The sequence below is a fragment of the Microtus oregoni genome, unplaced genomic scaffold, assembly GCF_018167655.1.
Source record: "Microtus oregoni isolate MIOR12 unplaced genomic scaffold, Mior012 000011F_ref0000422, whole genome shotgun sequence".
In the NCBI taxonomy this organism is placed as follows: Eukaryota; Metazoa; Chordata; class Mammalia; order Rodentia; family Cricetidae; genus Microtus; species Microtus oregoni.
In genome coordinates this window covers 53,199,741-53,218,167 of record NW_024543070.1, presented here as the reverse complement: position 1 = coordinate 53,218,167, position 18,427 = coordinate 53,199,741, and the positions used below count along the sequence as shown (strand labels likewise).

General features: G+C 50.4%; 1 protein-coding gene across 3 annotated transcripts; it reads right to left on the bottom strand.

The window, feature by feature from the left end:
* Positions 1–1,727: 1,727 nt before the first annotated feature.
* Positions 1,728–18,106, bottom strand: LOC121453653 (nuclear factor interleukin-3-regulated protein). Of its 3 annotated transcripts, none has more exons than XM_041660578.1 (3): positions 16,143–16,401; positions 2,020–3,606; positions 1,728–1,980 (listed from the first exon to the last, which is right to left on the bottom strand). In XM_041660578.1, the coding sequence occupies exon 2, from the start codon at positions 3,428–3,430 to the stop codon at positions 2,042–2,044; it is 1,389 nt and encodes a 462-aa protein (XP_041516512.1). In that variant the 5' UTR covers positions 3,431–3,606; positions 16,143–16,401; the 3' UTR covers positions 1,728–1,980; positions 2,020–2,041. The 3 variants fall into 3 exon arrangements, with proteins under 3 accessions (XP_041516512.1, XP_041516513.1, XP_041516514.1); XM_041660579.1 differs by having other exon boundaries at positions 1,728–1,974; XM_041660580.1 differs by lacking the exons at positions 1,728–1,980; positions 16,143–16,401 and adding an exon at positions 17,976–18,106 and having other exon boundaries at positions 1,991–3,606.
* Between the last annotated feature and the right edge of the window lie 321 nt (positions 18,107–18,427).

The window sequence follows — 18,427 nt, the reverse complement described above, 5'->3', positions numbered from 1 at the left end:
GCTAAGTAAAAGACTGGAAGAACCTGGATAGAAGTGGAGGCCAGAGGTAAAGGATAAAGTGGGTGGCCTGTGTATGCGTGTCTGTGTGAGACAGGTGGTCCCTTGAGCACAAAGCATCACAGTGTAAACTCTAACAACACAGAGAACACAGCCGAGAACGAGCGCCAGGCCTGTACTGGATGTGGAGAGTCAAAAAGACTCAAACAGGGTCCACGGCCGAGCCTGCTCTGCCCCCGGGCACTGTGGTTGGCTGTGCAGCACAGGCAAAGAACGAGGCTGAGTCACAGTGCAATGGTTCTCCATATCCAGCACGGAAACACAAGTATGGAGAGGGCCCTCGGGTGATGAGAAACCTATGGGGAACACTGTCTACCACCCACCCACTCCACCTGAGAGACTCAGGACACCAACCATCCTACTGCAGGAGCCCATGGGGTCCAAGTCTCATGACACTTGCTTCTTGGGACAGTGGAGAATTCCAGACAAATAACCAGGCCTGTTTTTTTTTTTTTCCTATTTGCTAGGATCTTACTTTCTAGACCTGTGTGTTATAATTTCTAATATCTAAAGATATCTTCTAGAGAAGAGGTATCATTAACAGTTTTCATTAATAGAGCTCCCCCACCAGGTGATGGGGGTGGAGCCTAGGGCGTCACATATGCTTGGCAGTGCTCTGCCTCAGAGCTCTATCTCGAGCCCATAATCAAGTCTTTTAACAAGTCACTGATACATCTGTATTACATAGATGTTGGTGTGTGGTAACTGATGGGGTCTCAGAAATTCCTTTAATGACACCTAAATGGTATTTAGCTTTTTTTCTCTGGATGACCACACTCTAGAACTGTTAAGCTTTGGGGTAATGTTAAAAAAATAATAATAATGAAAAGCAAAACCCCAAACAAAAACCACTTTCTTCATCCTGTCTTTAACCGCTTTTAACAAGAGTATTTCAGCCAGGAAGGTGGGTCAGGGCTCAGCCACTGAACCACGTGCCATGCAGGACGCCACGGTGACTATGGAGAGGCCGTCAGCAAACTGCCTGGAGTCTTCCACTTAAGAAAGGTAGAGAAAACTCGGTCCTAAAGAAGCCTACCTAGTGGGGAATAATTTGGTAACCCAGACACCCCATACAGGAACACTCACCATGCCTACCCTCCTCTCTTCCCTGGGTTGTATAGTCCTCCCCATTCCCTGTCCCTTGTATCCCTTTTCTTAGAAGGTTTCTGGACACACTATTGCTTGGAAAACTGAAAAATTAATACTTTGGTTTTTCTCTCACTCTGGGGAAGCCACCACTCCACAGTAAGTGAAAGGCAGAATATCAGTTTGTACCTTGGTAACTTTCGTGTGTGCCTGTTTGGGAATGGGTGTCAGGTCAAGAGTCACAGGTTGATGTCTAGAGTCTTCCTCCACCGCTCCCTACCTTAGTTTTTGATTCAGGGTCTCTCACTGAGTCTGATCTTGCCAGTTAGGCTAGACTCTCTGGTGAGAGAGCCCTAGGGGTCTTTCTGTGTGTTGTGTCCCCAACTATCCCTGCTTCTCTGGCGTTATGGGTTATGTGTGCAGCACACCAGGCCTTTTATGTGGCAGGAACCGAAACCAGGTCCTCTCGGTTGCATAGGAAGCAACTTATCCCACCGAGACATCCATCTCCCCAGTCCCCACGTTAAGAAACTTGAGTAACCTTTTCTCTCTTTCCATCAGATCAAGTGGAATGGAGCCCGGGCTGTGTTTGTCACCAATCCTTTATTGAAACTGGCAACATACACACTTTATAATAGAGCAAAAATAACGTTCGATATGTACAGCCTCTGTGGGGGCTATCTGACTATACACCAGGCAGAGTGAGGGCATCAAGTCTTCAGCGTGTGCACACAAGGACACCAGACAGACACCGTGTGCACACTACAGTGAAATGACAACAGAGGTCCAGTGGAAATTCGGCATGGCACCAACAGCATTCTCCTCCTCCTCCTCCTCCTCCTCCTCCTCCTCCTCCTCCTCCTCTTCCTCCTCCACGCACAGCTCAGTCAGTAGTCATTTACCTGGAGTCCGAGGCTGAGATAGGTTGTGTGGCTATGAATCTTTTGAGCGAGACCACCTCTGTGGATAAGTTTGCCATCCCCTGCTTCAAATACAAATTCTCAGCCTCGGAAACCTTATAACCACCGTCTTTGACTGCCACCACGCCTGTTTTGAAGCTACTCTGAGTTTTGCTGTTCAGTTCTTTGTGATGCCAGGGTTCCGATTTGAGGGACCAATCTTGAATGTTCGTCACCTGCACTGAGAAAGGAGGGAGGGAGGAATGGACCATACCCGGGGTGCCATGCTTCTCCAGGTCAAAGTGTCTTTTAGCCATGACATCGGCTGGGGAAGAGAGTTTCTGCATGCCTTCAAACTCGCTGTCCAAAGCCTCCACTTTGATCTGCATGGCCTTGGCTTTGATTCGGAGCTTGTGGGGCAAGGCAGAAGGGTTCACTTCTGGAACCTTCACCACAGTGGTGTGCACCCGCTGCAGCTCCACCGGAGAATGGATGGGGCCCTTGGGTACTTGCTGCTCGTCTTCCCCATCCGAGGACTTGCCCACAACACCCTCATCGGCCTCTGAGGTTCTCGGGGAGTTGCTGGTGGACCCATGGACCTGCAGGAGGGGTGGGGAGTGGGAGTAGGTAGAGAAGGAGCTGCCCATGTAACTTTGGTAGATGGAGGTGGAATAGGCACCCCGCTCCTCCCTGGATTCCCTGGCAAAGCTCTCCAGCTCCACTGGCTCCTGCTTGATCACTGGGAACTTGTTCTCGGGGCTCCGGCAGCCTCCCTGAGCAGGGCTTTCCTGCGTGTGCTCCACAGAGGACACCTCAGACACATCAGACAGAGAGCTCTGAGGAGAGTGTTTAATGACTGAGATGCAGCTCCCGGCTACCATTGCGGGTTCGTGCTCATCCACAAAGGAGCTCACAGCAGCCTTGGACGTCTGGTAGTCCTGAAAGTACACAGCTGTGGAATTACTGAGTTTCTGGATTTCTTGGGCATACGCCGTGGAGCTAATTAAACCAAACTTTAATTTGAGAGAGAGAAGCTCGGCTTTTAAAGTGGCATTCTCTTCTCCCAGGGCAATCAGCTTGTTCTCCAAAACCAGGTCATTGAGCCGGCGCTTCTCCCGAGACCTCTTGGCAGCTTCGTTGTTTTTCCTCCTTTTCTCCCAATACATGGCATCTTTCTTCTCATCGGGAATGAATTCCCGTTTTCTCCGACACGCGGAGGATTTGTTCTTCCCCACGCTCCCTTCATTCAGAAGCAGATCTTCACCGGAGGCGAGGTCCTCCGCCACCTCGGCTAAGGCAGAGTTCAGCACCATCATCTTGTCTGAGCTGCTGGGAGGATCCAGGGGGGCTGGCTCCTTTTTGATGGTCTGCATTTTTCTCAGCTGCATCAGAAAGGACCTTACCCTACAGACCCACTGGTAGGGGGAAGAACAAATCACTTTCCCAGTATTCTTTCAGGTCTGAAAACCTTCGGCTTCTCATCCATCAATATTCCTTCTGCTGTCCAGTCCAGGATAAATCTGCCAGGTGCCTCTCTGAAGCGGACCGAGGCCGTATTGGGTATCTGCAATGAAGGAGAACATGGTGAGTCCCTGGGGCAGATGTGTGCCAGCAGCTGGAAGGGGGCTGTGCTGAGTAGACAGTCAGGGGGTATGGGCTCCAATGCGGCTCAGGTCTTTTCTCACCTTATGAGACCTGGATAGAGGTGGGCAGTCCTTGGGCTTCCCACAGGTCAGGGAACCCTGATTGCTCTTCGAGCAGATGAGGGAGGGGGACTTGATCGGTGGAGGGGGAGGGAAATGGGAAGCGGTTGCGGGGACGAGGCAGAAATCCTTAATAAATAAATAAATTTAAAAAAAAAAGAGTGAGCAAGCTGGAAGAAAGATGTGAATACACACACACTTCCACTCTGGTGGCAAAGGACATCTTGGCAGAGGACTGTGCGGTCCAGGAGTGTGAGGAAATGAGTTAGTTACTCAGTCACTCACTTACTCATCCAGTCACTAAATCTGTCACGAAGCCAACCATCCCTCCATCCCCAAGCCTCCTTCCCTCCCTTCTTCCATCTACCCACCCCTGGATCCATCTAATCCCTCCCTCTAATGCCACATATCCATCCATGCACTCATTCCTTCCTCCTCCCTCTCCTCTGCTCCGGATCCCAGACAAGAAAGCTGTGTTTCACAGAGATGCAAGGCCAAGTGTAGTATTCTGGATGATTCATGAGAGGGAGGAAATGACAGACGGCCCATCAGTGGTGAGGTGCTAACCAGAACCCGCTACCCTCTACAGAATGACAACAGATAACAGACTAAGTAAACTCCTTAACTCTGTTACCTGATGTCCCACATTGGAGGGCATAGTGGTTCCCAGTCTCCCCTGGGGACTCCTCTGGCCTCACCATCAACACGCTACACTTATACGAAATGCCCATACTTAGACAATTTGAAATACAAAGCCCCTTCAGGCTCACTGACCAGACTTTTTAAGACTGATAACCACAGTGCTTTGTGGGGTCCTAAAAACTTAGCTTAATAGTTTCCAGTTATATATTCCCTGTGGACTACAGGATTTACTTTTCAGAGGGACTTTTTTTCTAAGAGCCCTTTTGAAAGTTACGATTACTTCAAAACCAGAGAATATAATTATGGAAAGAACTTCTTTCAATCTTGCTAATTAGTTTCAAATAAAATATAAGAGCCAAAAAATAGAATCAACTGTTTTTCACACCCATGAGTAAACTATTTATAATATGAATTGGGTTTCACCTGTGTGTGCATGCGTGTGTGTGTGCAAGTGTGTGTGTGTGTGTGTGTGTGTGTGTGTGTGTGCTGAGGATGGAGCCCAGGAGAGTGCTAGGTAAGCATTCTAGTCCAGACTTTGCTACAAGATAATAAACCCTTATTATATGCCAGTGACTCCGTCATGGTGCCTTTGGGTCCTATGCCGACTCCGCAAAGCAAAGGTGCACAGGCAATCTGCACACACCATTCCCCTGTTGCCCCCTTCAAGGTGTTGCTCATCCTGACACGTGACAGTGTGTGTTTTCACTTCATGCCAGTGTTTCTCACTCTTTGTGCACCTCCGCCAGCATGCTGTGCCACTGAAGGCCAGAGGACAACCTCAGGGGCCATTGCTCTGGTTCTGTCCTCTTTGTTCCTTTGGCAGAGTCTCTCACTGGCCTAGAACTTGTCTTGTAGGCTAGGCTAGCCAACCAGTGAGCTACAGGGATCCTCCTGTCTCTAGCTCCCCACCGCCTGAACCATCCACTGAGCACCGCGATGCCCAGCTGCTTTTTACATGGGTTCTGGGGATCAGTCTCCACGCTGGTGTGGCAAATGCCACAACAACTAAGCCATTTCCTCAGCTCTCTCACTCCCAGAAGCCTGCCTGTTGCTTCTGTCATTTCCGAGGCAGCAAGAATGTCAAGGTCATAAAGACTGAGGTGTCACACAAGGCTCTGTCCATCAAACTGGGCTACCACCATACAGGGAGCAGCTCCGCTACTCAAGGAAGCCCAAGGGTTATTAACAGTAGGCTTCTGTGTGCCTGGTGACAATGACACCATAATGGGCACCACTTCAAAGGCCAAAAGACAGCTTTTCATCCTTTAGTAAAAAGACATGATCTCTTATCACCCCCATACATCCTTGTCTTTTAATCTGCAAACACTTCCCTCTGCACAGTGCAGGGCACACTCCTCATGCTGCGGCAGACATGCAGTCACGCGGGTGGGTCCTCACCCCTAAAGTGAACTGAGCCAGTGGGAAAGCTTGGAGAAGAAACAGAAGTCAAGGAAGGATGCTGACCTTGGCCTTTCTCCACCAAAGTTACAGGTTCTTAAATCCCACACGGTCCCTTCCATGCTACCTTTTGGGTTTATTTTCCTTGATGTGCTACTATTTTCCTCCACGTACTCACTTATCTCAGTTCTTCCTTAAAATATACGTTATATTTCATTCTGCGAGGTACTCTCCCTTGGGGGTCTCACAATTTCTCCACACAGCTGAGCTCAGACACACCTTTGCACCTTCCTACCCTGAAAGGGTGCATCATGTGTCTGTATAGATCTGGGTGGGCGAGAGAGAATGAATGTGTATGTGGTGTGTGTGTGTGTGTGTGTGTGTGTGTGTGTAAGAGAGGGGGGGGCACACCACAGCAGGCCACCAAGGCCAAGTTGAACACGTAGCTGGTTCTGTTCAACAAAAATCAGCCCACAGTTGGGGAGATGACTCAGATGGTAAAGTCCTTGACTTGCAAGCCTGAGGACCTGAGTTCAATCCCCAGAACCTATGAAGAAAGCTGGGCAAGACAGCAGGGACTGTAATTCCAATGATAGGGATGTAGAAGCAGGAGGATTCCCTGGGGTTCACTCCCTGGCCAATCAGCCTAGCCTACTAGGTGAACTCCAAGTATGTGATAGACCATGTCTCAAAAACCAAAGTGGACAGAACTCTGAGGTATAACATTGGAGGTTGTCCTCTGGTCTCCATATACACTATATATATAGCATATATATACTTCATATATACACAGGTACTAGTAGATGTACTCACACATACCTTTGGAATTAATTACTTGGTACCCATATAGGAAACACCTGTACACTGGGCACCAAGCTAGACTGAAGGGTCTAAGAACGGGGAACCAAGCCCTCAAAAATGCAGGTTTGTAGGCAGGGTGGGGCCACATTGTAGAGGACCTGACAAAACTGAGACCCATGCTCGGGCTTCAATCACGATGGGACCTGAAGTGCTGGCCCTGCTGCCTCCATTTAGTACAGAAGCCATTTACGGAGCACTTGCTAAGTCCTTGGCACTGGGGGTATGACCTGCCCTTTCAGCATCTTCAGAGGAGAAAACAAAGGTCATAGAGGCGAGGGGCATGTCTAGTGATCTGCCACTCAGGTGATGGCCAACCTGAGACCCCAAGCCAGTCAGACCCTGGTTCTGACCCCTCACGGATCCTCCCTACACCCCACCTTTCAACCCCAGACACACACAGCCTCCCTTCATCTCTCTTAGTTTGGAGTCTCACACATCTGGTTATAAAGCTCCTCTCGGGAAAGGAAGGCACCACAGACCTGGGGCTCATCCCACAAGTTGTCTGCATCATAAAGGACTGCCTAGAGCTGCCTTCAATCAGCCTGAGCTGTTCCACAGTCAGACTTAAATCTCCCGAGTCCTATCTGTTGAAATAGTGAAAAAGACTCACAGCTATTGGCCTTGAATTTGTGATCATCTTGTCTCAGCCTCTTGGGTGTCAGTACACTTGTTCCAATGCTCCTTATTATCATTATTGTATCTTTAATAAAAGAATAGAGCCGGGCAGTGGTGGCACACACCTTTGATCCCAGCTCTCAGGGAGACAGAGGCAGGTGGATCTCTCTGAGTTTGAGGCCAGCCTGGTCTAGATAGTGCATCCCGGGATAGCCAAAGCTACACAGAGAAACCTTGTCTTGAAAAATCAGGGGGGAAAAAAAGAGAAATGTTTGTGTTATTTATGTGTGTTTCTATGTGCATGAGTGCCAGGGCCTGCAAAAGCCAGAGGCTTCCAGTACCCTTAGAGCTGGAGCTACAAGAGTTTGTGAGCTGCCACCGTGTGCTGTGAACCAAACTCTGGTCCCCTACAAAAGCAACAAGCTCTCTTGTACTCTTAAGTGATGAGTTATCTATTTAGCCCCTATTATTATCTTTTTGTTGTTGCTGTTTTTCAAGACAGGGTTTCTCTGTGTAGCTTTGGCTGTCCTGGAACTCACTATGTAGACAGACAATGCTTGGCCTCAAACTCACAAAGCTCCTCTTGCCTCTGCCTCCCAAGCGCTGGGGGTTAAAGGCATGTGCCGCCACCACCCAGCTTAAAGATTTATTTTATGTGTATGAGTGCTCTATCTGCATGTATGCCTGCATGCCAGAAGAGAGTATCAGATTCCATTATAGACGGTTGTAAGCCACTATGTGGTTGCTGGGAATTGAATTCAGGACCTCTGGAAGAGTTGCCAGTGCTCTTAACTGCTGAGTTATCTCTCCAACCACCCCCCCCCATTACTATCTTTTTTTAAAGGTTATATTTGTATGAATGTTTTGCCTGGCTGGTACCCTTGGAGGTCAGAGGGCATCGGATTCCCACAACTGAACTCACAGATGGTTGTGAGCCTCTATGCGGCTGCTGGGAATTGAGCCTAGGTCCTCTGTAAGAACAAGAAGTGCTCTTAACTGCTGAGCCAGCTCTCCAGCCCCATCATCATCTTTAAACAAAAACAAAAATGTATCTATTTCAACAAGGGGTGAGCATTTCTCTAATCCAATGGCTCTGTAGAATGTCTTAGAGTTTCTATCGCTGTGATGAAACGCCATAGCCAAAGCAACTTGGGGAGGAAAGGGTTTGTTTGCCTTACACTTCTACATCATAGGTCATCATCATAGGAAGTCAGGACAGGAACTCAAGCAGGGCAGGAACCTGGAGGCAGGAGCTGATGCAGAGGCCATGGAGGGGTGCTACTTACTGGCTTGCTCATCATGGCTTGCTCGGCCTGCTTTCTTATAGAACCCAGGACCACTTGCCTGGGGTGATCCCACCCACAATAGGCTGGGCCCTCCCCCACCAACCACTAACTAAGAGAAAGCTCTCCAGGTTTGCCTACAGCCCAGTCTTACAACTGAAGCTCCTTCCTCCTCAGTGACTCCAGCCTGTGTTAAGTTGACACGAAACTGGCCAGCACACAGAGCCAACAGCTAAAAACCAGAAAGGCTGAGCCACTAGCCATGGATCACAAGCAGTTAAAAGCAGATACGGCTGGGGGGGGGGGGGGGGTCTATGAGCCTCAACAAGGGATGCAAGAAATGTAGCTGACAACATCTTTTTATTGTTAGTATAATATGCAGGAAGTGCAGGTCTCTCTCTCTCTCTCTCTCTCTCTCTCTCTCTCTCTCTCTGTGTGTGTGTGTGTGTGTGTGTGTGTGTGTGTGTAGGCTGGAGGCTAACTCTAGGATCTCGCCTTTTTTACCTGTCTGCTTGTTTTGTTTTGTTTTATGCTGAGTCTCCCAGCAGACCTAGAGATTCCTGTTTCTACAGATGGGCTGCCTAGCTAGCGCCCAGTATCTGCCTGTCTCTGTCTCCCCAGTCCAGGTCCTCACATACTCAACGGCAGGGACTTTACCCATAAAGCCACCTCCTCAGCACAGTTGAGGCTACCCTTCTAAAACCCTCAGCCTCTTTATGACTAATCCCACCATGACTTCACCCATGTGTCACTGTTTGAAATCCACACCAACGGCTGGGGTACCTTAGTCACCATTTGTGTTTCTTTTTTGGTGAATAACTGCCATGAAATGCCGATTCCATGATGCTACCTCTGTTAGCACCATTAACTCCATCACACCCATTAGCTGATAGGACTGCTTAAAGACACAAATAAAAAAGAGAAATTGAAGAGCAGGCATCGCGTCATGCCAGCTGACATACTTTCCCACGCCTACTGTGAAGACACCATCGCTGCCACAGCACGCTTTTTTATAACCTGCTACAGGCAGGAGCTGTATTTCATAAGCACAGACCCTTGGAGTTTATTTAAGTCAGATGACCTAAATACTCTCTGCAATTAAAACAAGACCCGACCTAAGAAAAGCCCGCAAAAGAATCCAATTGATGACATAAATTTTAGACAGTTTACCCCACAGAGGTTTCCCTGTGGTAATAACAGAAAAGCATGTGCTGCTCTGACCTCTGACCTCTGAGGTCAGTGTAGCAGTGCAGACTCTACAGTAACAGAAATGAGCAAGCACTCTGCACCCAGCACTGAGCATCTTCCTTGTGTAGACATCAAAATCCACGACGATGAGGCTGGCTGGGAGCTGCCCAAGGTGGTGCTGGGAACCGAAGACACCCGTTCTCAGCAAAACCAGCAAGAGCTCTGACCCCTGAGCCTTCTCTCTAGCCTCTACCTGTGACATTTCCGGAAAGCAGATTTTGCCTCCTTAGGGGTACGTTTAGGGGAAAGGGCCTTTTATTTTTATTTACTTTATTTATTATTATTGTGCGGGCAAGCATGGAGAGGTCAGAGGTCAACTTTTGAAACTGGTCCTCTCCTTCCACAGTGGGACCTGGAGACTGAATTCAGGTCATCCGGTTTGTGCAGGAGCACTTTAATCCACTGATGTTTTACGTGGAGAACAAAACACTCTGGTTCCTGAGTGCCCAGCTCAGGGCCTGCAGTCACTTAGCAGTCCAAAGTACATGCAGGCCTAGGAGAAACACGTGTTTGGTGCACACGTGGGCACAATACCCATGAGCCATCTCTTACGCTGCCAGATTAGCTCCATCCCGGCAACAAACTGACCCACTTTTTCTGTTTGGATGCGTCCGTGAACAAATGTGTCAAAACCCAACCCACCTTACAGGAAAGGAATAGATTCCAAGTCCAACAGGGGATTACTTGAAAATTAGATTTAAACTTAATAAATCGGATGACAGCCCTGCATTTTATTAATGCACCCATCTACTTTGTTGACTGAAATATGAACTAGTGTGACTGGCAGTCTCCAGGGAAGCAAGTGTTTGTAACACAAGATGGACACAGGCAGGACACACAGGGCCACCCCTTAAAACAACTCCACAGCCTGAGAAAATGGAGCCCATGGGGGGGGGGGGGGGACGGAGGGAGAGAGAGAGAGAGAGAGAGAGAGAGAGGTGGGTGTATACAGAAATGTGTTTTTTTTTAAAAAAAAACTAAATAGAGACGCTTCAAAATGGGAACCATTACTACCCATGAAAAAGTTTTTAAAAAGGATTATTTTATTTATGCGTTTGATTGTATGAGTGTCTGCCACTTGTGGCCTGTGGAGGTCAGAAGAGGGTGTTGGATCCTGATGTCAGGCCTCAGAACCAAATTCAGGTCCTCTGGAAGAGTAACAAGGGCTCTTAAGCACTGAGCCATCTCTCTAGCTCCTATCTGTGACATTTTTGAAAAGATAATTGATGAATTTAGTAAGTCCCCTGGAGTCTTGCTATGACCATGAGCTTCTGGTCCTCCTGCCTCCACTGCATAAGTGTTGGAATTGGAGGTGCACATGGTGACATTGGGTTAGGGGTGCTGGAGAGAGGACCCATGGAGTTGGGAATGCGCGGCAAACGCTGCCAACTGAGCTACAACCCCAGTCTCCCCTAAGTCTTAGGGACACCAACATCACAGTCAATCGGTTTACAGCACAGTGGCAAAGAAACAAAACAACATCAGTTGCAAAAAAGGAAGCATGCTGGAGACGGGGCATGGCAGAAAGAGTTCTTGAGTGTTCCCAACCTCCCCAGCCTGGTCTTTAACGTTCTTGTTCTCTTTCTTAATAGCACATGCCGGTGAGTGTCATTTATTGTGCCGTGTGCCTTATGACTAAAGCGGAAGGTTTATTTGAAGGCTACTTAATTACATTTAAGATCCCTAGAAAGTTAATAAAATACACTGTGTTCTGATAATTGAAAGGCTTATAAACACCCAAAATCCAGTGAAAGCACGTCCTCAAAGCCTGGATTATTAACGAATGGCATCTCTTAAATCCCCACTAAACTTAAAAAACAAGCTCAAACTCTAATTAAAGCCATATGAGAAACAAAATCCTCCCCCTTCATAACAACGGGAAAATTAGTTGCAAAGAAACGTGAGAGGTAAGTGGGGGTGGTGGCAATAAAAACTCATTTTGAAACTGAAAAAAAACCTCTTATGTAACTGTGATCAAAGGTCAGGGTCTTTCGACATTCACTGTGAGTCCAATCTGGATAAAAATCAACTCAAATAAAATTTAGAAAAATAACAGGATATCAAACAATGTGCTCACCCTGTGAAACGCAGGCATACCTGACGAAAACAAGAAGGGAACATTATAGGAAATCTCAATGACATTGTTTGTTATGTTTGACTTGAATCCCAAGCGTGCTCTCATTCCTCAATACAAATTAAAAATAAACAACTTTTAACAGCCCCAATGCCATCTGGGTTACAATGGAAATAATGAGGCATGTGTGATTTTTAAGCTGGGTAAAAATAACGCTGAGCACTCTGACCGCGCCTTTCCAGCCCACGCTTCAATTAGACCTGCATCTCGGAACCCACTGATGACCACGGCAAGGTCAGCTAGAAAACTCCACTGGCGGGAGTGAGTCAGGGGCCTTGCTCAACCAGCGCACAGCCTTTCACAAAGGGCTTTAATTTGCAGGCTGTTGCATCATTGGTGATGTTATAATTGCCAAGATAAGCCCTCAACGCAGAAAAGGAAACTGTTTCACCAAGTACAGTGAGCTTGCTCGCTCTCAGTGAAGGAACAGACGGGATGGTGGAGGAGAGAGGGCATGGCTGACCGAGCTCCCATCTTTTTAAGTGCCCAGCCTGGGCTGCTAACCAGCTTCTCTAAGCGCAAAGCGCTGAGTGGGTCCTCCACCTGCCTCGTTTGGTAACCGCCCTTCTTATTTCTGAAGAATGATCATCGAGGCTGTGATGGCTCCAGGTTCCAGCCCTTTCTGCGAGGCACTATTTTAGACTGCCCTAGGTACCTCAGACCCAGGTTTTCTTCCGCAGGATCAAGAACCGTCAGTGTAACAGGGTCTGCCTTTAGTTGTTGGCCACACAGCTACATGTACTCTCTAAGATGGCGTATGTGTCCACCTGCAAGTGAGAACGGCCACTGTTGACCGCAGACCAGAGGTTCTGAGGCAAGCACCAGCCAACCCCAAGAACACAAGTCACAGAGAATTCCAGGGATCTGGAAAAGGTCAACCTACTCCTGCCGTGGGGACTCATCTCTGTTCCTTCAGACACTTCCCTAAGACATTAACCCAGTTACTTGGGACACTGAAGCGCCTAGATGCTGTTGAGAATTCCTTTGGTACAGAGACTAACAACACATACCAAGTCAAGAGTATTCAGAAAAAAAAAAAAAAGATGGATCTTCACAGACCCAATACCAATCCCATCCTCATCCTTCCCGTGAGATTCGGGTTCAGAAAAGGAAAGTGAGCCCAGACACAAGCATTCTGGAAACGTTTACTGAGTTCCTTCTAACTGTCCAGCTCCACAGGTTTCCCCTTCAAGATTCTCTAAAGACCAGTGAGGGTCAATCAAATACTGGGCCAGAGGCCTGGGCAGCACCCTGCGCCTGTCCTTTTTGCACCTCCCAAAGCTGTCTCCAGTTGAAAGAGGGTCCGGTCCCTAGGGTGTCCAATAGCATCCTCTGAAGCTGAATTCCAGGCTTACCATGCACAGAGAAAAGCCTCAGCTGATCACCCTCGAACACTTGGGTGCTTCACGAGAGTGAAGACCACCCGGGTAAACCAGCATCTGGGCTGAAAGCGCTGGGAGGTACTTTTACACAGGGACAGCTGCATCTATGTGGGTGATTTAGAGCTGGGGACACTTGACCATATATATAACCTTGGGCTTTTGACCATAAAAACTTTAGATACAAGAATTAATAAAAACGTGGGCTCAACAGGCCACGGTCAAGCAGGGACCCTCCTTTCCACCACGATCAAGCCCATTTCTATAGCCATTAAGAGGTCTTGCTTTTTCACTCCATGAAAGGAGAAGAGCTAGGCTCGGAAATACAAGGAAGACTCCCGGGAACAAAGGTGTCTGTGGGGTCGCAGCTAGCGGTGCTGCGGAGTGGAGTCGGCCCCTGGCTGTGCCACCCGAGGCTGCGCTGTCCCGAGGCCCATCTCCGCTGGAGCCTGCGCCCAGGAGGCTCGCCCGCTCTCCGCTCCAGGCCTCCCAGCTCCGGGCGAGCGCAGCGAAGCGCACCGGGTCCCGCGAGCCTCCGCCCCGCTCCGCGGCCGCGCCCCCACGCCGCGCCGCTCCCCAGGCCCGCCTCCCGCCGGGTGGGCGGCGCAGCGGGGCCTCGGCGCCGCGAGGACCCCCGCGCCAGAACAAAGGAATGCGGGGAGGGGGCGGGGAGGCGCGCGGGCCACCGCGAGGCGCGTCCAGCGGCTGTCCAGGGGCGCGTCTTGGGCTGAGGTCCCAGCCTTCCACCGCCAGGCGCGTGCCCGGCCCCTGGGGCGCGAGCGAGGGGCGCAAGGCCGTTTGATGGGAGGTGGCGTTGCAAAGCCGCCCCCGATACCCCAGCAGGCCTGGGTCTCCCAGCCCAGCTCGCAAAGTGGGTCGCGTGGTGGTGGGGGGAGCTAGGGCAACTGCAGCGTCTTGGAAAACGGCTGAAAAAGGGGTAATAATATGTTCCAAGGGTCAATATGTCCACCCCCTAAAATAATACTGTAGTTCAATTATGTAAATGTTACGCTAAGAAATATATATCTGACAGACACTATTAAATACGTATATCCACACATCATTACACTAAGAAAGAGTCCGGAAAGAAATTTAATATCCAGATACTTAACATATTCATCTATCCCCAATGAATAAAACTAGGTTACGCAGGCAAAAACACAATCTACTAACCTATATATGCTTCCCATAACTCATATATGATCTGGGAGAAATTACGATGTGAAATAAATACTTCTGACCTCATTAGCTGTTGTTATTTACAAAAGCCAGAGAGACGACTCTTGGCCATTCCCTGCTGGCCTCTGAGCACAGCAGTTCCCCAAAGTGTCCTTTAAAATGATAAATGAGACCCCGCGTTCAGCAATCAGTCACTGGGCGCTGCGAAATGCCTTCCTAAAAATACAGTCTTATCAGAGGTCTTGGAAGGCTGGAGTTAAAACTCCAGCAAATGGCCTTGAGCTTGTATTTGCACACAGCCCTGGAGACACCAGAAATAGCACCGAGGCCACGATTGTTAAAATGTGATAGGGCTAAATTTAGAAAGACGTAGATTTCATTTAGGGCAAAAGACACACATTTGGCAAGCAGGGGCTAAGTCAAAGCTTAATCGGTTGTCACTTCACGGCTTAAAATATCCTTAAAAAGAACCAACAAAACCCCTGTTGATAGTGACATTCTTAAACGCTGAGATTGCCCTACTTTCTTTGTGGCAAGATTATAAAATCACATAATTAGCTCTCTTTCTATGCTTAACAGCCAGCAAATTCGGCAGTTACATAACCTAACATTTCCAGGAATCTATTAATGATCTGTCTTGTGGTGTCTTAAAAAGAAGAAGAAGAAAAAAAAACCCAATGACGATAAGGTGAGAAAAAAGCCGATGGAACGGAACGCATTCCAGTTGGGAAAGTGGGGAGACAAACGTCACAATGGCTCGTCCGGGTCTTAAAAATAACACCTCGGAACATTTAAAGGAGCCCCCCTCCCCCGCGCGCATCAGTATCCTACACTGGGAATTCTCCTTTCTTAATAATGAATTCCGTAGGATCGTTCTTAAAGCATGCTTATTTGGGACGATACAGAGGTACCAATAAGGATCTAATATCCAACGCTGCGCTAAAATGTCCAAATCATTGCACACATAGGAGCATATTCCCACATCAGCTAGTCCTCGGTGCCCACGTTTCACCGCGGGTCTATTATGCAATGTAAGAAAGGACACATCCCTCTACCTTCCCGAGGGCTCGTAAAACACGCTGACGACAACACAGGGTGGAAAACGTCGGTGTAGACACAGCGCCTGACACAAACAAACGCCGCGCAGGCATCTCCTAATGCCGTCACCGTTCGCATTCTCAACCCTCCTTCTAAGCAAATCAAGACGGTTCCCCGTGACTCAACCCTCCCCATAGCCGGCTCAGAGAGGGGACCAGCACGGAGAGACCCCAGAAAGCAGGGCACGTCGTCTGGCTGCTAGGGGGATCGGCCCCCGCTCCGCCTCCCCGGCGCGCTCTTCTCCACCGAAACATCAATTTTCCTGAAATCCGGAGACATTATGCAATAGCGGGGAGGGGGGAGGGAGCGCGCGGCAGCCAGGGCTACGTGCCGGCGCCAGGGCGCTGCAATCAAAGCAGCTACCTTAAGGTGGCGAGTTCCCCTCCTGCCAAGGCAGCAAAAGTTTATGTAATGCATGCCCCGCGCACACTCGCCGCCTCCCGCCATCCCTGCGCCGCGCCCGCCCGCGTCCCGCGCCCCACGCCCGCCGGCCGCGCGCTCCGAGAGCGGGCGCGGAGCTGAGCCGGGCCCCCCGAGCCACCGGTGGGCGGAGCGCTTACCGTGGTTCTGCTCCCTGGCCCGAGAAGGGAAAGAAAGGGCGTCCGGGACCGGGCTGGCTGCGCCGGAGCGCGACCTGGACTCCGCCGGGCCCTCAGCGGGCGGTGGCGAGGGCGCGGCGCGGGAGACTGGCGGGCGCGCCGGGTCCGCGGGCGCCGTGGCCGCGCCGAGAGATGTGTGTTAGTAGGTCAGTTCCGAGAGCCGCGCTACGTCGCCGCCCGCCAGCCCCGCCGTGACGGGCGGCCGCCGCCCCAATCGCCGAGCCCGCGCCCGCCCCCGGCCCGCAGCCACTGGCCGCGCCGACAGGGGCGGGCTCCCCGCCGCCCCGCCCCGGCCCGCCCCGTCCTCTCTGCCGAGGCGCCACCGCCAGTCCGCGTCCTTCCCTGGCCGCGGTGGCAGCTGCTCTCCGCTGTCCGCGGGGACCCACGCCTAGCGCTACGTTGCGCAACGGGACGCACCGCGGAGCCACCGGGGCGCTCCTGGGAGGAGCCCAAGGACCCCTCTGCCCGGTTGCCGGCCGCGCCTTCCGTGGCCACCGCGCTCGCTCAGTGCACCTTTTTGTTTGTTTGTTTGTTTGTTTGTTTCCCCGAGAGCCACACGGGCTAGGCTACCTGTTGACCAACAGAACCCCGGGCGAGGGCAGCGGGGACCCGGGCGTGGTGGGGACCTTCGCCTCCTTGCGCGCACGGTCCTCCTGAGACCGGGAAGGGGCGCGGCGGCGGGGCTGAGCTCCGACTGAAATGTCCCGCTTGTCTCTCGACTGTTGCCCTGCTGCCCGAACACAAACACCGCCCCCCCCCACATTAATTAGGGAGAAGACGACCCCTGCGAAGTTGTTGGGTAACACGACTGGGAAGCCCGGCTGGACCCGGTCGGTCTACGTCCCCAACCACGTGGAGTGGTGGCGACTGTCTCCGAGGACCTGAGGGTCCGCGGCCGGGTGCGCCGGTCTGGGACGCCCACCCGCCTTAGGTGCCCGGGCTTGAGTGAGCCATAGAGGGCACTGCACGAAGGCTTTTGACCTGGTAGCTCTCTCGTCCTTTCTGTCCCCCAGTAAGCACGCCAATTCCCCCTCCCCCTAATTCCCAGGCTGTACAAAAGACATAAGGAAACGGGAGACAGGGCATCTGGCGGCATGTTCTTAAGTCAGTCACCAGGTTGGCTATTGTGAAGGAACGTGGCATACACTCTCCGCGTTTACAGACACGTAAGATTAGTGCCGGCTTTGGCAAAGGGAGCCATATTCCTGACAGTGACGCACGCGCTTGCCCAAATACGGAATGTGGCAGGTGGCGAGGTCCTTGAGCGGTCTGCTCGGACTGTGGGAGCTGGGCTCGAATGACTCTCTCTCTCTCTCTCTCTCTCTCTCTCTCTCTCTCTCGTTTTTTAAAAGAAAGCAACCCCCAAAGTAAAGTCTCCCACCCAGAAGAGCTAAGTGAGTCTCTTTCCATCTACCGCAGGCTCACATTACAAAGATAATCTCAGAGGCACACGTAGTGCTAGTTTAATTACCTTTTACCAGTTGGGCTTTCGGACGCCTTCGCAGGGCAATAAATGATGGGGTCTGTCTGGTAAAATACCCCTTAACCAATACGGCCCCCGCAACACAGATTAGGCAATATGGTAAGCCTCCTTTTCCAGTTGCTGACCAGTTCAAGAAACATACCGCCCCTTTACACGTTTGTTTCGAAGAACTGACTACCTCGATGTAAACGAATCTTGATTTAGCTAATCGGTTCCACTTTTCTCGAATTTACTGATGTCACAGGATCCCGAAGTAGGTAGAATAAGGAGTAACGTTTTCACCAAAAGTCAATTGAACTTGCCTGACTCACCGGAGGTTGACAGCGGAGCAACGGACGCTCTGACCCCCGAAGCTGTTCTTTAGACTAAATTTTGAAATCTGATGCCTGTCTTCATTCCCCGGGGCAGTTTACACTACGCCTCCACTTCATTTGTGCTTCCGTCATTGCCATCTAACTTGGAAATCAGAGGAAGTGTAAAAGATGCGTCTGATACCAAATTGGAAAATAACTCTCTAGCGCCCCCTGGTGCTTAGGAAGCAACTCAACGAAGCGGCGAAGCCCAGGACCTGGGTGGTGGTGTGTTCAGGGTTACACCTGCGCAAGTGCTTGCAGTTAATCGCACTGGGAGAAAATTGAAGTTCAACCCTGGGGTTGGAGGACTTTCTCCAAGCCGCCAATGTGCTGATTTCAGAATAGGAGAGGATGGAGGGATCTGAAGTATGAAGTCCAAAGTTGAGGTTTTTGGAAGAGCTGGGTCTTGA